This window comes from Oxyura jamaicensis, chromosome 1, assembly GCF_011077185.1.
Source record: "Oxyura jamaicensis isolate SHBP4307 breed ruddy duck chromosome 1, BPBGC_Ojam_1.0, whole genome shotgun sequence".
In the NCBI taxonomy this organism is placed as follows: domain Eukaryota; kingdom Metazoa; phylum Chordata; class Aves; order Anseriformes; family Anatidae; genus Oxyura; species Oxyura jamaicensis.
In genome coordinates, this window is record NC_048893.1 from 23,639,665 (window position 1) to 23,654,819 (window position 15,155).

At 49.0% G+C, this 15,155-nt stretch overlaps 1 protein-coding gene across 1 annotated transcript; it reads left to right on the forward strand.

Annotated features, from left to right (window-relative positions):
• Window positions 1-4,184: 4,184 nt before the first annotated feature.
• On the forward strand, window positions 4,185-7,725 carry FEZF1 (FEZ family zinc finger 1). The gene is made up of 4 exons (XM_035312315.1): window positions 4,185-5,692; window positions 5,863-5,997; window positions 6,288-6,420; window positions 7,012-7,725. Exons 1-4 carry the CDS (start codon window positions 4,895-4,897, stop codon window positions 7,296-7,298), a joined length of 1,353 nt encoding a protein of 450 aa, XP_035168206.1. The 5' UTR covers window positions 4,185-4,894; the 3' UTR covers window positions 7,299-7,725.
• Window positions 7,726-15,155: the final 7,430 nt, after the last annotated feature.

A 15,155-nucleotide genomic window follows, 5' to 3' on the forward strand; every position in this document is an offset into this window, starting at 1 on the left:
AGGAAGGAAGGAAGGAAGGAAGGAAGGAAGGAATCAAAGATACTGTAACCAGGAGGAAGTTAAAAGATGTTTGCAATTTTGGAGAAACTAACTCAGAAGAAACTCTGGAGTAACTCTGGGGTAAGTTACCGTTAGCAGGGCAGTGCAGCAGCCATGGCAGGAGGGCAGGTACCGAAATGGCAGCATTCCAGAGATCATTCCCCTCCTTATTAATGCACACACCTCACTAACCAGCTGCGTGAGGCTGCGGACCGAGGCCAGGCGTGCGGAGACGGGTGAGGCAGGGATTTTCCCATGGTTTTAGGGAGGCGTCGAAATCCCCCGCACCCCCCCCGCGGTGTTTGGCCGTCGGAGGAAGGGGAGTGGAAAGGAGGGAGCCCGGGAGGAGGCCGGGGGAGCCTCCGCGGGTTTTGGGGCGGCTGACGGCAAATGTGGCCCCATCGGCCAGCAGGAGCCGGCGGGCAGCAGCGGGGCGTCAAGGGGAGAGGGGAACTCGTTTCGTGCCAACCACGGAAGCTGCCCGCGGGGACATCCGATGACACTGCACCCCTCGGCCTCCCACCGGTAAAACCAGAGGCTGAGAGCTCCGAAGTGTTCGGCTTTAGGGGCAGCATAGCTCCCCCGAGGGCTGCCCCGTGTCAGCCGGGCACCGGGGAGCCCCGCCGGGCGCAGGAGAGCGGATGGAGCGTTTGTATTATCATTACTATTTTATTTTTTAATTGTTGTGTTTGTCCCCATCCTTTTGTAATTCTTTCCTCGTTTCTCCATCCCTGTCGTCTACCGGGCCCGGCATCCCAGCAGCGTTTTGCCTTGCTCCGGGCAGGAAAAAAAAAAAAAAAAAAAAAAGGAATTGCTGCCACTCCTCTCCATGAATCTTAAAAACAAATCTCTTCCCCCCAAACCAAAGGGCGCCAAGCTTTCATTTAGCGGGAGCGGGGCCGGCCGTTTGATGAACTGGGAAAGGAACAAGCACCAAGGTGTCACTCATGGTTCCAGCTGCCGCTGGCCCCTCCCAGCCACTTTCGCCAAGGGTCCTTTAGAGATGCTGACACCGCTGGGTCCCCCCCCGGGTGGGCTGATGAGATTAGGGGCAGCGCTGCGCTCCGCAGCCCCAACGCCCGCACCAGCTCCGGAGGGCTGAGGAGGGGCACTTGTCACCTCGAGTCCCGGCTTTTAAAGGCTTTTTTTTTTTTTTTTTTTCTCTCTTTTTTTTTTTTTTCCTTCATTTGCACCAGTTCGCTTGTCAGTTTCGAGGGTTCCGTGCGAGAAGTAGTGTCAAAGTTTTGGGTTTTACCTCTGCCAGCATTAGTGTCTGGAGGCTTCGTGTGAGCCGGTTCATTTTGTGATGGAGTCGGTTAAAAAGGGCAAGGAGCTGTCCTCGTCCTCTCGGGGGACTCGTACGGGGGGACGCCGACACGAGCCTGGCGAAGCTGTGCATACTCCCAGAAAGTATATATATAGCATATATATTATATACGAATACTAATATTAGTATATAATACTAACTATATACTAATATATACGAATAGCATATAAAATATATACAATATACATATCATATATATGTGTTTATATATTTATATTACGTATATCTCGTTATTTTCTTCTGGGAGACAATGTCGGGAGCCCCGGCAGCGGCAGGCTGCCAGCGGCGAGGATGTCCCCAGAGCAGGGACAGCGGGGACGGAGCTGGCTGGCCCCGCTCGGCTGAACCTCCCCACTCCTCTCCCCCCCCCCCGGGGGGGGGGGGCGGCCACCCAGGGGTCGGCTCCGCTCCCCCCCGCCCCAGATCGTCCCGCGTTTCGGTTTCCAAAGATACCCAGAGTGAAGTGAAGGGCTGCAGGCGGCTCGCCCCGTCGCGGAGCCGGCTGCTGGAGGACGGGATTTTGGGGGCACAACGAGCCCCGGCTTCTGAAACGGCCCCCGGTGGTAGGAGGGCCGCGGGGCGTTTTTAGGGGAAGGGCACTAACATAGAGCCGGGTCCCCCGAAACCGGCCCCAAGCTCGGCCGGAGGCCGGAGGGCTGCGCCAAACGCTCCCAGGGAAAAGCTTAATACGCGCAGCAGAAGGTTAGCAAAGTTATTATCCTTTTCAATTCATTTTTTACTTAGAAACGCAATGGAATTATTCATTTTATTAAGGGGGAAGAAATTAAAGATTAGGCTTTAGGCGGTGTTTTACCTCCCTCTAATCGCCTCTGGGATCGGATTGGAGTAATCCTGACGAAGAGATGAATTCGCCGGTGCCTCGGATTTTGAGTGCTTGCAGAGATCCGTTATGATCATAATGCAAGTGAGCAATATCAAGAACATAGCTTAGGAGCGAATGAAACGCAAAACCGATTACGGGGAAAAAGAGAACAGCAGCTTTCCTGGGCGAAACTCGAAATCAACTCGAGGCCAAAGTTTTGGCCTTAATTCCTCCGGGGCTCGATCACTCTGGCCCTCTCCTTCCCCCCTCGGAGCCCGCATCCCGCATCCCGCAGCCCGCAGCCCCTTGCGGAAAGGCAGTGGCCGCCGCTTGCTTTCGGTCCGGCCCCGGGAGCATCTCCCCGCACCAGCAGAGCCGCAGAGAGCCGCGGCTCGGCAGCTTCATCACGGAGCCTAAAATAAAATAACGAGGTCCCAAAGTGCCACGGAGGGCTCGGGACGGGACGGAAAATATGGATCGGCATTGATTTGCTGTGCTGCGGGCAGCTCCAGCACGGGCAAAACTGCATTTCTGAGAGGTGACTTCCGAAAAAAATAAAAAATAAAAAAGGAAAAAAAGGTCTTTTAGATCGTTATTTAATAACCGGTTAGGAATATAAGTTTTCACGTGTGCTACGGGAAGCAAGCGAGGCGTACCCGTAAGGAAGCAACGAATAACCGCGCTCCCGCTTCTCCAAGAGTCTGTCTCCGTTATTAAGGAGGCCGGTGTAATTGTAATGGCAGGGCTGTAATTGCTGCTGTGGGATATTTACCCTGCTCAAATGACACTACATATTTTACTTTCAAACACATGTCAAAAAGTCAATCCCAAAAAGACCAGTTAAGAGCAAGCTGTTAACGTATTAAGTATATGGGATTTGAAGCCTCTAAAACCCACTCAACAATAATTCCCTTCTTCAGCACCAATCGAGAGGAAATTTGCCTAGATTGAATTAAACGCAAATTGCTCTGAAGGGGGAAACTCTCCTCCGGCAGGCACCACGAAGGAGAAGCGGGATGCTCGGACGCGGCTCGCCCCCGTCCGGCCCCGGCCCGGGGACAGCGGCCTCGCCGGGGGGCAGCAGGTAAGGGGCTGCGGCCCCCCGACCCCTCCAGACTCCCCAGCTTCGAGGCACCCATTGCCGTACCGACCCAGCTGCCGCGAGATACCGGGGTTGCGGGGGTGATGCTGCGGACCAGGAGCGCTTCTGCTGTGTCCCCTAGCTTCGTTTTGGGGGGTGGGGTTGGGGTGAAAGTACAAAGCCCCTCTGCTCTCGTCCGTTCTTGTTCTTTTCTTCGACCGCCCCGCTTCGCTGTCCCTATAAACTGCCGGGGCCCGTCCGGAATAGGGCCGCCAAGTCTGGCCTGAATGCGTGGGGAGTGAGCCTGTTTAGGAGTATACACATATAGAGAGTTGTATACATACGCATATATAAATATATACAGTGTTATATACATATACAGTGTTTTATATATATGTATATGAATATGAATATAAAAGGACGTGTATTTCTTTGTGTACCCATACCGATCCGGAGCTTTCGGTATTTGTATTGTGCGTTATTTGTGGACTGATAAACTATACCTAGCGTATATGAGGGTTACTGTATAGATATATGTATAAAGTGCTCCCGAATTTAGAGGCACTCCCTCCTCCTGCCCTCTTTTCCGTCTCTCCCCCCAGCCCAGGTCCCGTTTCAGCCCTTCTCTCCCCCGCTCCGCGTTTGCACCGGGTGGCTCCTGCACCCCCGCTCGCTGCTCTCGCCGCCTGGCTGCCGCAAGCCCCCGTCTCGTGCTGTGCTCTGTGTGCTGTGTTTTCCTAAAGCTCGCCGCCACCTGACCTCGTTCTCGAAAGCGGCGAGCAGCCCGGGAGCTGTCCCAGGAGCAGGGCAGCCTTCTCCTCCCTCCCGCTCTCAGACACGCACCCGCACACCCACGCACAAAGAGAGCTCGGGCTGGGAAGTGGCGAGGAAGCAAACAGCTTCCCCTCCAGCCGCCGCTGCTGCTGCACCTCGTTTGACAAACAGCCCGGCGCTTGCCCTTGAATCGGGTTTCACATCCCTGTTTAGCGCTTGGACAATGATTTCAGATGATGTCACTTAAAGCCAAACAAGAAAATTGATCTCGGATTTGCTTGGCCTCTAAAGCCTGGTTAAGCAGATTGCAAATAATAATAATAATAATAATAAAAAGAAAAAATACGAGGGGGGAGCGAGAGAGAGGGAGGCAGAGGGGAGAGGCGAGGAGCGGAGAGCCGCCTCCTTCCCTGGGCGGGGGAGGCGCGGGCGCCAATGAAAAGTAGCCGCTTACTGGGGGGGAAAAAACTTTTCCTGTTGCCTGTTGGAAGCGAATTGAGCAATTATCTAGTTTACCTTCTCCTCTTGGAAGTTAACGATTGGCGAGATCTTGGCTGCGTTATTGACACAACACTTTCTATTGATAGAAATAAGTAGCGATTGTCCCGAGTCATTGGTGCGCCAAAGTAAACTGTGATGGGCTGGCATGAGTCCACTGGACTGAGAAGGCTGGTTCCGCCGGCGGAGGCTGTAGCGATGGTGGCGGCGATGCTGCTCTCCCTCCTTGCAGCTCAGTGACAAGAAAAGGGGGAGAGAGAGAGTGAGAGGCACGGAGAGAGAGAGAGAGGGGGAAAAAAAAAGAGGCGTCTACCAAATCGGCTCAAAGCGGGCGAACAAATGCAATCCAGCCATGGACAATAGTGGCCACCACACGGCGACCAAAATCCTAGCGACTCCTCCGGCCAGAGAAAGCCTGTCTGCGAGGAGCACCATGATCAGCACGCCAAAGCCCCTCGCCTTCTCCATTGAGCGCATCATGGCGCGGACGCCCGAGCCCCGCTCCATCCCCGTCCCGCAGCTCCTCCACAGCTCCGCGGCCAAAGGCGACCCCAAGCACCCGCTGCACCTCAACTCCTCCATCCCCTGCATGATCCCCTTTGTCCCGGTGGCATACGACCCCCTGCCCAAGGCGGCCGTGGCCGGAGCGGACCCCAGGAAGGCTCACTTAGACTCCTCTTCCTCGCCCTCCTTTAGCTGCGGCGATCTCTTGAACTGTGCCCTGAGCTTGAAAGGAGATTTCCCCCGCGACGCCCTGCCCTTGCAGCAGTACAAACTGGTAAGACCCCGAGTGGTCAATCACTCCTCCTTCCACGCCATGGGAGCCCTGTGCTATTTCAACCGAGGCGACAGCCCTTGTCACCCGTCCTCCGGTGTCAACATCCACCCGGTGGCTTCTTATTTCCTCAGCTCTCCCTTGCACCCGCAGCCCAAGGCGTACCTGGCGGAGCGGAACAAGCTGGTGCTGCCGGCCGCCGACAAGTTCCCGGCTGGGGCAGCCTTCAAGGACCTGTCGCAGGCTCAGCTGCAACATTACATGAAGGAGAGCGCTCAGATCCTCTCGGAGAAAATCGCCTACAAGACCTCAGACTTCAGCCGCGGCTCCCCGAGTAGCAAGCCCAAAGTTTTCACCTGCGAAGTTTGTGGAAAGGCAAGTAGCGACCCTGTCTCCCCCCCCCCACCCCCCCATCCAGCTCCTCCGACGGGCTTTCGGTCCTTTTGCTGGCTCGGTTGGTTTGCAAACGACGGCTTTCAGCTCAGGCTCTAACCGCAGTTTTATTTTATTTTTTTGTTTTGTTTTTGTCTGCTTTGACTTTCAAGGTATTTAACGCACATTATAACTTAACTCGCCACATGCCGGTGCACACGGGAGCCAGACCCTTTGTTTGCAAAGTTTGCGGGAAGGGCTTCAGGCAGGCGAGCACGCTGTGCCGGCACAAGATCATCCACACCCAGGTGAACGTCCACCCCTCTCCGCACCCCGAATCGGGCCCCGTCACTTTTGGGGGGTAGCTCGGCGGCGCCCGACCCCTCCGCAACCGCAGAGCCCGGCCGGGTTGGCTTAGCCCCCGCTTTTGGGATGATTTCGTTTGCTTTCGGCGACGTGGGGCTGAGAGCCGTGAGCCCCCAGGGCGAACTCCCAGCACTCAGCCCAGCACCCCGACCCCCAGCACCCCGAACCCCACCCAGCACCCGGACCCCCCAAAAAAACAGCCGCGCTTCGCGTTTCTCTCCCCCCATCTTAGGAAAAACCCCACAAGTGTAACCAGTGCGGCAAAGCCTTCAACCGCAGCTCGACCCTGAACACCCACACGCGGATACACGCCGGCTACAAACCTTTTGTCTGTGAATTCTGTGGCAAAGGATTTCACCAGAAAGGTACCGGCCGCCGCCCCCCTCGCCCTTCTCTCCCTCCAGGCCGGCCGGGAGCAAGCGGTGGGACAGTTTTCGGCGGGGAGAGGGTGGGAAGAGCATTTTGCTTTTAATTCCCCTTAGCAGAGACGTAGGTTAATCGGGATGCATCGCTAGCCTTTTCCCCTTGGCCTCGGAGCAGGGAAGACGATAGTTTTTGGGGAGTGGGGGGCAGCAACGCGGGACATCCCCTGGCAGCTCCGCTCCCTGCCCTGCCCGGCAGCGGCAGCCCTCGGGGCTCCTCGCCGAGCTACCGGGAAAGCTAAAGACGTGTTTTAGGCTTTTATTTGTGATTATTTCTTTATTTCGCACTTTATGCCATTTTGGTTTATTCACTAGTTCCCTCCGTGTATGTAAAAGGAGCGGGGAGGAGGGGAAGGGGGCGGCTGTTCGCTCAGAGGCACGCCGGCATTTTCTGCTGAATCCGGGCGGTGGGGATGGGATAGGGCTGCCTTTTTTTTTTTTTTTTTTTTTTTTTTTTTCTCCTCCTCTTCGCAGCGTCCAGTTCTCAGCACCGGCTTCCTTTTTTCCTTTTGCCTTTCTTGTCTCGCCCCGCAGGCAATTACAAAAACCACAAGCTGACCCACAGCGGCGAGAAACAGTTCAAGTGCAATATCTGCAACAAGGCTTTCCACCAGGTGTACAACCTCACCTTCCACATGCACACCCACAACGACAAGAAACCCTTCACGTGTCCCACCTGCGGCAAAGGCTTCTGCAGGAACTTTGACCTCAAGAAGCACGTCCGAAAGCTGCACGACAGCGCCCTGGGACTGCCCCGGCCCCCCGCCGAGCTGGGGGGCCCCGACCCGCCGCCCCCTCCCGGGCCGCTGCTGCAGCCCTAAGGGCCCCGCGCCCTCCCCTTTGCATGCACCTGTTAAGCGGTTTTTGTGTATTATTGCTCTATATCGCCATTGTTTTACGGGACTGGTTGGTTCCTCTTTTTTTTTTTTTTAAGACTTTTTTTTTTGTTGTTGTCGTTGTCGCATCTCAGGTGGAGAGATGGTTTAAAAAGAGAAAAAGAAAAGCGCCAAGCCAATTTCTGCGGTATTTATTTGGGATTTGTATTACCCGAGCTGGGAATGCTGCACCACTTTAATTATTTCGATGTATATATATATTTCCAGTGTGTTGCTCCTGCCCCGTCTCCGCTGCCTGCCGGTTATCCCCCCCTTCTTGGTTTCCTCCTCTCCCTCTCCCCCCTGAGTATCGTATCTATATGGACAGAGCGGGTTCGCTGTGTACGGATTTGAAATTTCGGTTTGACTATTGCACGTGAGAGAAAAAAAAAAAAGAAAAAAAAAAAGAAAGAAAGAAAGAAAGAAAAAAAAAATAGAATTTCTTGATCTGGTGGCAATAAATCCTTGCACCCGAGCGCGCCCGGCGGCGGGGAGCGTGGCGCGGGGGCCAGGTCCCCGAGTGCTGTTCCCTCCCGCCGCCCTGCCAAAACACTGAAACAACCGCTAAAGGCTTTAATTAAGAGGGGTAATTAGTTCGGATTGATCAAAGCCGGGTTGTTATGTTATTAGCTGCTCAGCGGACTCTGCCAAGTCGAGCCCTGAAAGCGGAGCCCGCCCGCCAGAGGCAGGAGGGGGCGGCCGGGTTTGTGGCTCCCTCGGGGTGGGGGGTGAGAAGAGCACGGAAAATGGATGCCCCCCAAGACGAGCAGCAGCATCGAGGACAGCGGAGGGTGGTATCGTCGGGGGTCCCCGGGGTGTCCTCCCTCTTAGGACTTCCTTGGGATCCTGCTCTTGCCTCGGCTGTGCAGCACCCTCAGCCCTGTACAGGTTTTGGCTATAGAGCAGGATGAGGTGGTTGTGACTGTCCCTCAAGCGTTAAATCCATGGGGGAAGGGTGGGGTGACACTCTTGCACCCCACTCTCTGGGCTGCTCCTTGAAGAGGTGTTTGCAGCCTGTGGGTCTGGCCGTCAGGTTCAGACCAGCAGCACCTGTCTGCCTGTGTGGGTTTGAAGGAGGCTGAGATGGGGGGTGAGCTTTCCTCCTTTCACCGACCTCAGATTACTGAAGTAACTCCCCCAGTACAGGACTGTACCTGTGAAAAAGCCGAGTGAGAGCTCAGATCCACAAGTCAGACAGATCCCCACAGCACCCCAAACTGGTGAAGCTGAGGAGACCCGAGGGGGTGCACCGGAGCCCCAGCTCTTGTTTTGTTTCCTTCTGAGCTCCTGGGGAAACGAGGCCAGAATGAAGCTTGTGTGACCAGGCCAGGGGTGGCGGTGACTTGGGTAGAGGGATATCGGTGTGGCCTACCACATCCACCTGGCCTCATGTTGTGTTAGGGCAAAACCTTTCCTGGGGGAAAGGTGGCAGACCTGCTCCAGGGGTGGCCCTGGGGGTGGCAACAGCCTCCCCATGCCAAGGGTGCCCTTGTGGCTGCTCCCTGACATGGCCCTACGGCCCAGCCCACATCCATGGGGCAGCTCCAGAGGCCTCAGGGCAACGAGAGGGGAAGCTGGGTACCCTCTGGGCTCCTCCACTCTGCCCAGCTCAGGCTTCTGCTGCTGGAGGAAAGGAAGGGATGGGGGACTGGCAAAGGCAAGGGTGGTCTGGGGACTGCCAGTCATGTCTCTTCACAGCAAATTCACAGCAAGGATTGTGTGTGTTCCAGCGGGGACAAATTCCTTCCAAAACAGTTGAATGACTGCAGCATTGCTGGTTCCTCTTCCTTCTGTGGTTGCCAAGGAAAACTTCTGCAGTGTGCAGTGAGAGGTAAGGTGTCCCGAAGGTCCCACTGAAATTATGTGGGTGTGCCATTTCTGTGAGCCTCTGCTCACAGAAATCAAAGCTGAAGTACGGCTTACTTTTCTTATTGCTCAGCAAATGTTATGGTACAAGATACTGCAACTAAGTCGATAAGGTGTTAAGTATCTTTATTTACAGCTTTTTTTTTTTTTTTTTTTTTTTTTAAGAGTTCAAAGCTACCCAAGTTTTAAAGGTGTACTGTAACTCTCAAAAAAGTATTTAATTTCATGATGAAAGAATGTGATAAAACTCAACCCGACCACCTTCAGGAAAGCATGTAACAACAGTCTTAAATGTCTACATTAAGTCTCAAAACACCAAGAAGGCTGTGTGCTCTGCTTACCCAAATGCCTGGCAATTCTTTGCTCTACCGTGTTTCTTTAGGCTGTTTTCAAAATGCTGGGAGAAATGAGGGCTCGGGCTTCCTCAGGCAGTGCCAGTTCGTTTATCCCTTTTGTATGATTACAACTGCTGGAGAAGGAGAGAGAATTTCTGATGTTGCCTAACCATAGGCATTTTGCAGGTTTATACACAGCAGTCATTATTTTCCCTTCCCTCATGTAGAAGACCTCCAGCCACGGCATAATCTGAGTTCTTCCGTGTCTTCCTGATGCAAAATGCTATGTCGCCGAGGAACTCACGTGCATTACTGACCCCATTTTGAAATGGAGTGGAAATGAGGCACTCTAGTTTTATTCCAAGGTGAAGTAGAGAAAGTCAGTGATGGGCATGGATAAGTGTCTCTCCTTCCTAGATTTCTTGAGGTAAACACTACAGATGTGGGACTTTACAGGGAGATGAGGATAGCTCATTTGTTATTTTGCTATACAGAACCATGCCTGTGTCAAAGGCTGGGATTAAAACATGTCTCAGAAGGCCTGCTCAGCATTACCTTTCATTTCCTGTCTTTCAAGATTAATCTCAGGTTAAGTGAATTTCTAGTTAATGGTCAAAGGCAATTCAACACTGGTGAAATCATCCTGAGAGACAAAAGCTGTAATTTCATATACATCCAAAGCTCACAGCTGTTAACGGCACACCTTACAGAGAGGACTAATATTTTTGTTTTCTCTCTCTGTTTAAAAAAATGTGAATAATTTTGACAGAAGAAATGGAGTCACCTGTACCTAGAGAAAAGGTTGTATTTCCTGGAGGCTGCTCGCCAGTCAGCACTATTGCCACGATATCTGCACCCTGTGTGACAACTGGTCATCCTCATCCTGCTAGTCCCTTGTGGGTGCTGGGGGGTGACGAGGGCACTGATGGGTCTGGATCTGATAAAAGCAGGGCTGTAGAGCTGAGCATTAGCATCCTCAGGACACTGTAGCCCACCTCCCCATTAATCACAATAACTTCAGTTTCATACTAAATAAAAGAGGGACAAGGCTGGTGCCTGTGCATCTCTGTAGCTGAGAACCCTTGTAGAGGAAGAGCTGTTGCCCTCTGCCCAGGATTTCTCAAATGGGACTGAGCAGAGAATATCTTCTGTGCTTGTCAAATGCTACAGTTAACGTGTCAATACTGAAAGTACTTTTGTACTTTCAGTAATTTCTGAAAGAGCAACCAGAATTACCAAAGCAGCCAAATGTTCATCAAGGTAAAAATAAAATACAGCAACAGCAGGATTTTCTTGCAGAGTCAGGTACAAAGTTCTTTCTGAAGAAGAAATGGTACTGGCTTTGCCTTTCCACTGCTTCATTGGTGATCAACCCCTTCTCTTCCTCTGCAAGGACCTTTGTTTTTTTGTTAAAAAAATATCCATACATATCAAAAAGTAAACTAAGCACAAAGCTACTCAAAGCCATGTTCCCACTCACAGGCAGATGAATAGAAACCCAGCGTATCTCAAGATTGCTGAAACTGGTACGGGACAATATCTAGCCAAGGGAATATATATATACATATATATATATTCCTTCTTTACTACCAAAATGTTGGTAATAGAGAGACTAAGTAAAGCATGTGGGTCCACCTGGAGCTAGTAGATATGGAGGTGTGCTGGTCACAGCTTAGTTCCAGAACAGTTCAGTCAGTCAGTGCTTGAAAACAAGAAGTGAGAAAGCTCCTGCCACTAAAAGCTGCAGTGGCTTCAGCTCCTGTAAAAGCAGTGGTGGTTTTAGCTCCATACCATGGCTGTTCCTCAGGCTGGGTTACTTCTGGTCCATCATCTTGTCCAGCACACAGCACAGTTCAACCAACGCTGAGTGGCTGGATGCCTGCTGGAGCTGCTGAGTACAGAACGCAGCCTGAGCTGGGCTCTGCGTGTGTGTTTGTCAGAAAGCTGTCATTTTGCTCTGTCATTTGTCATTTTGCTCTGATCTGGGGCTCTTTAAACAATACAAAACTTCTAGTTTTAAAGTGTGTCACCGTGTTATAAAGGGCGAGTTGTGTCTATTTTTTGTCTTCCTTTGAAGCTTTTATAGAAGTTATTTAATGTCTCTACTGTTCAGTCCCTGTTGTAATTGAATCCTTGCATATTTGATTAGGCACAGTATTAAATCTGATAACCATGACTGTGGAAATAAAAAAAAACAACTCCTAACTTTCTGCTCTTGAGATGGCTAATATTTCACCACCATTATTATGTGATTTCTAAGAAATCATCTTCAGTTACCAATCAATTAAAACACATAGTGAAGCTGTTTCTATGGGCTTAAGTCTGTGAAAAAATAATACATAATAAGTTTGATTCTGGGTGGAAAGCTGAAGTGATATGTCAAAAATGTAAGCATGAACAGCTTATCCGCAACTGCATGGGTAGAATAAATGTTTATTTTCAGGCATGGGACTGCTGGATTCAGTTGCAGACTGACACAGCATGTAAGAGAAACCTTTATTTATGGTACTTCAGCTCAGGGGGATTAAATACAACTGATGACACTAAATAATCCTTTTCAAAAATAAATAAATAAATAAATAAAATTCTAAAATACCTCTTAACCTCTCGATATTACCAGGAAACATCTGAAGAGTTTATAGATCTGTATGAAACATTGCCTAACTCAACTTGGAAAGAAATAATCTTGAACAAGAACTTTCTAAATAACAATAATGAAAAACTCTTGGATGATAAATACTTGATACTTTTAGATTTTTTTTTTTTTTTTTCCGAACAAGCAAGAATTTGTAAGAGAAATTAATTTCTGAAGTTAAACAAAATCTGAACCACAACATGTCAGAAAAAAAAAGGCTTTATAACAAGAACAGGTTTTGATCCTTTCTTTTTCTATATTCACCAGAAAATACAAAAGATTATTTTGTTTTTAACCTACTGGATTTTAAAGGAATAATACATTGACTCCTTAAATAAGTGATCCAAAACATTTATGAGGAGTGTAAGAATCACTTTTTTTATTATTATTATTTTATTTTATTTTATTTTTTCTTTTTTCTTTTAAGCTTGCCAGGAAATACATTAGTCTACACATCATAAATAAGGATACATCTTAAAAGAAATACTCCAGGCTGCTGTAATGGAATACTAAAAGCTAGGGGCCAATGATTTTTTTTTATATCTAACAATGCTTTTGCATCCAGTGAAACTGGGAAAATGAGAAATGAATTTGATGACATTTTTCTGTTTATGAGAACATTTGACTCCAGTTTGAAGAGATACATTATCACAGGCTACAAAAGGTAGGTAAAGACCAAAACAAATTCATAAATAGGTTTGTGGACAACCTATAATTATTGTGGTTTCACATAATGAACTCATGGACTTCTTGATTTGCTAGTCCTAAGAAGCAGAGACACCCTCTCCTACAAACAGTATTTCTTCTGTTCTTGTGGAGTGTGCTGCTTTTCTAGGTATGTTCTTCTCACGTGTCTTTGGAAATGTAGTGTACAGTTACAATTAATGTGAAAATGTTAAATTTTGTAAGCATTATAACTAGAGCAGAGACCGAGTTACCTGAAAATGATAACTCAGTCTCTGCTCTAGTTATACACTTTTCAATTTTCTTGAAAAAGCAGCCAGAAAAATTGCTCTAAATCCTCCCTGATGCTGAATGTTATTGCACATCACGCTGAACTGTAGTGAAAGTTAGAGTGGCTGAAGAGCCACTTTAATGTATGCAAGCAAAGCAGTACATTGCAATTGAGTTACATTTACTATATTTAACTTAAGTCTGCCTCTGTGCTAATTACAGAGGCTATTATTTTATAAGAAAATTTATTAATCTTTTTGTAGAAGTTATTTTGGCCAATTGATGTTTATAGATCAGCGTAGACGCTTACAAGTAGATTTTGATAAAACATTAATATGAAAAAAAAATTATTGCTTTGGAAGGAATTTTCCTGAAACCAGAGATTACCAGCTTAAGGGTAAGGGAGAGTCTGCAGGGCTCAGTTCCTGCGTGGAAGGTCACACCCACATGCAGCCTTCCCTTCTACTTCATGTCCTTCCAAGCACTTCAATGTTTCTGTTCTGTAGCAGAAACCAGGTGCTGCAGAGGCAGTGTGCTTCTTTGGGTCTTTTCTGCTCTGTTCAGGTAAATGTAAAAACAGTTTTATCACCAGAGAGAGGATGGGAGATTTGCCTTGGGCCCTAGGTCTGTGTCATGTAAGTGGCCCAATTACAAGTGTTCAGTACCAATGTTTTGTAAGAGAACTATCCATTTTAATTTAGATTAATTAAAAATGATCTTAGTGTGGTTAAGCAAGTCACAGTCAGGTAGGAATTATTTAAACATGGATATCAGGAATCTCAGGAGCATTCTCCAGTCCACAGGCTGTTTGCTATTTTAGATTCTGGGAATAAATTTTTCATTGTGTGTGACTCAGAAAAGGATTGATTTTATTTTTTTTTTCACAGTACTTTTGAAAGATGTTTCTTTCACCATAGTGCAAAATGAAAATAAGCTCTGTAATTATGTGATTGTTCGCTAACTGACATTCCTATTTTTCCAGCCAGTTTTGCTGGTCATGCTCTTTTTATGGGAAGTCTGCTTCTTTTACAGAGTTCCTAGCTCGGAATTTTTCATTTCTTAAGGACTGTGAAGCACCAACTTGTAACGTGTCCAAGGACACGGTCTTGCCCAAGATACGGTAATTCTCTCTTTTTTAATCAAGTGGTTGCCAAACACCACATGGAGTAATTAGGTTACGAATCATTTATTTTCTCTGCCTTTGATTTCTTCTTTGCAAAGTTCTACTGCAAGTCCAATCAGCCCATCAGCCTTGGGCAATGCCTACACTGAGCTTGGGACATCTTAACAGGGAGCAAATGAACATGAATGTCTACCTTTCGTATGCAGTCAAAGGAGAGACATAGATGTCTTTAACAGCATGAAAAAGGGATTCAGTCTCTCATGTGTCAGGTATTTCCTTCCTTGTAGGTAGTTTGCTGTTCTTTGAGCAACCTTCTGAAGAAATACAGTTGATGAAGCCTCTTATGAATGCTGGGAGAACAAGAGTAAATCCCAAAAAATGGTGTTAGTGGCCACTTATGTAAAAATTTGGTGGGGAAGTTGCTTGTCCACACAGTGGGAGAGTGGGCAGCCGTGCCCTGCTTGTCTGGATTGATTCACAGCCCCAGTGTCATCATCCCAGACCATGGAGCATGCTGAATGAAAGCCCTGTGCATGCCTACTACTTTGCATTTGATGTGAAAACATCGATGGGACCAGCAAGACAGTGAGCCAAGATGACTCCTTCATCTGCTCTCCTGGGTCAGGCTTTCAAAGGGGACTGAACTGCCACTCCAGCTCAGTGTCCTGATGTGGACGTGCTGTTTTCAAACAGGCATGGAGGCAGGCATGGAATCCATTCCTGCTGCTTCACGGGTGCATGCTGGAGTCACTGGTTGCTCTGCTGGAGTCACTGCGTTGCTCTGCGTTGTGCATGCCTGGTTGCAGAGTCTCAGCCTAAAGAAGGGAGATGAAAAGTGTTCTCATTTAAGGTAGTGTGATCTGCTTGTTTTTGACTTTCTCCGTGGATTT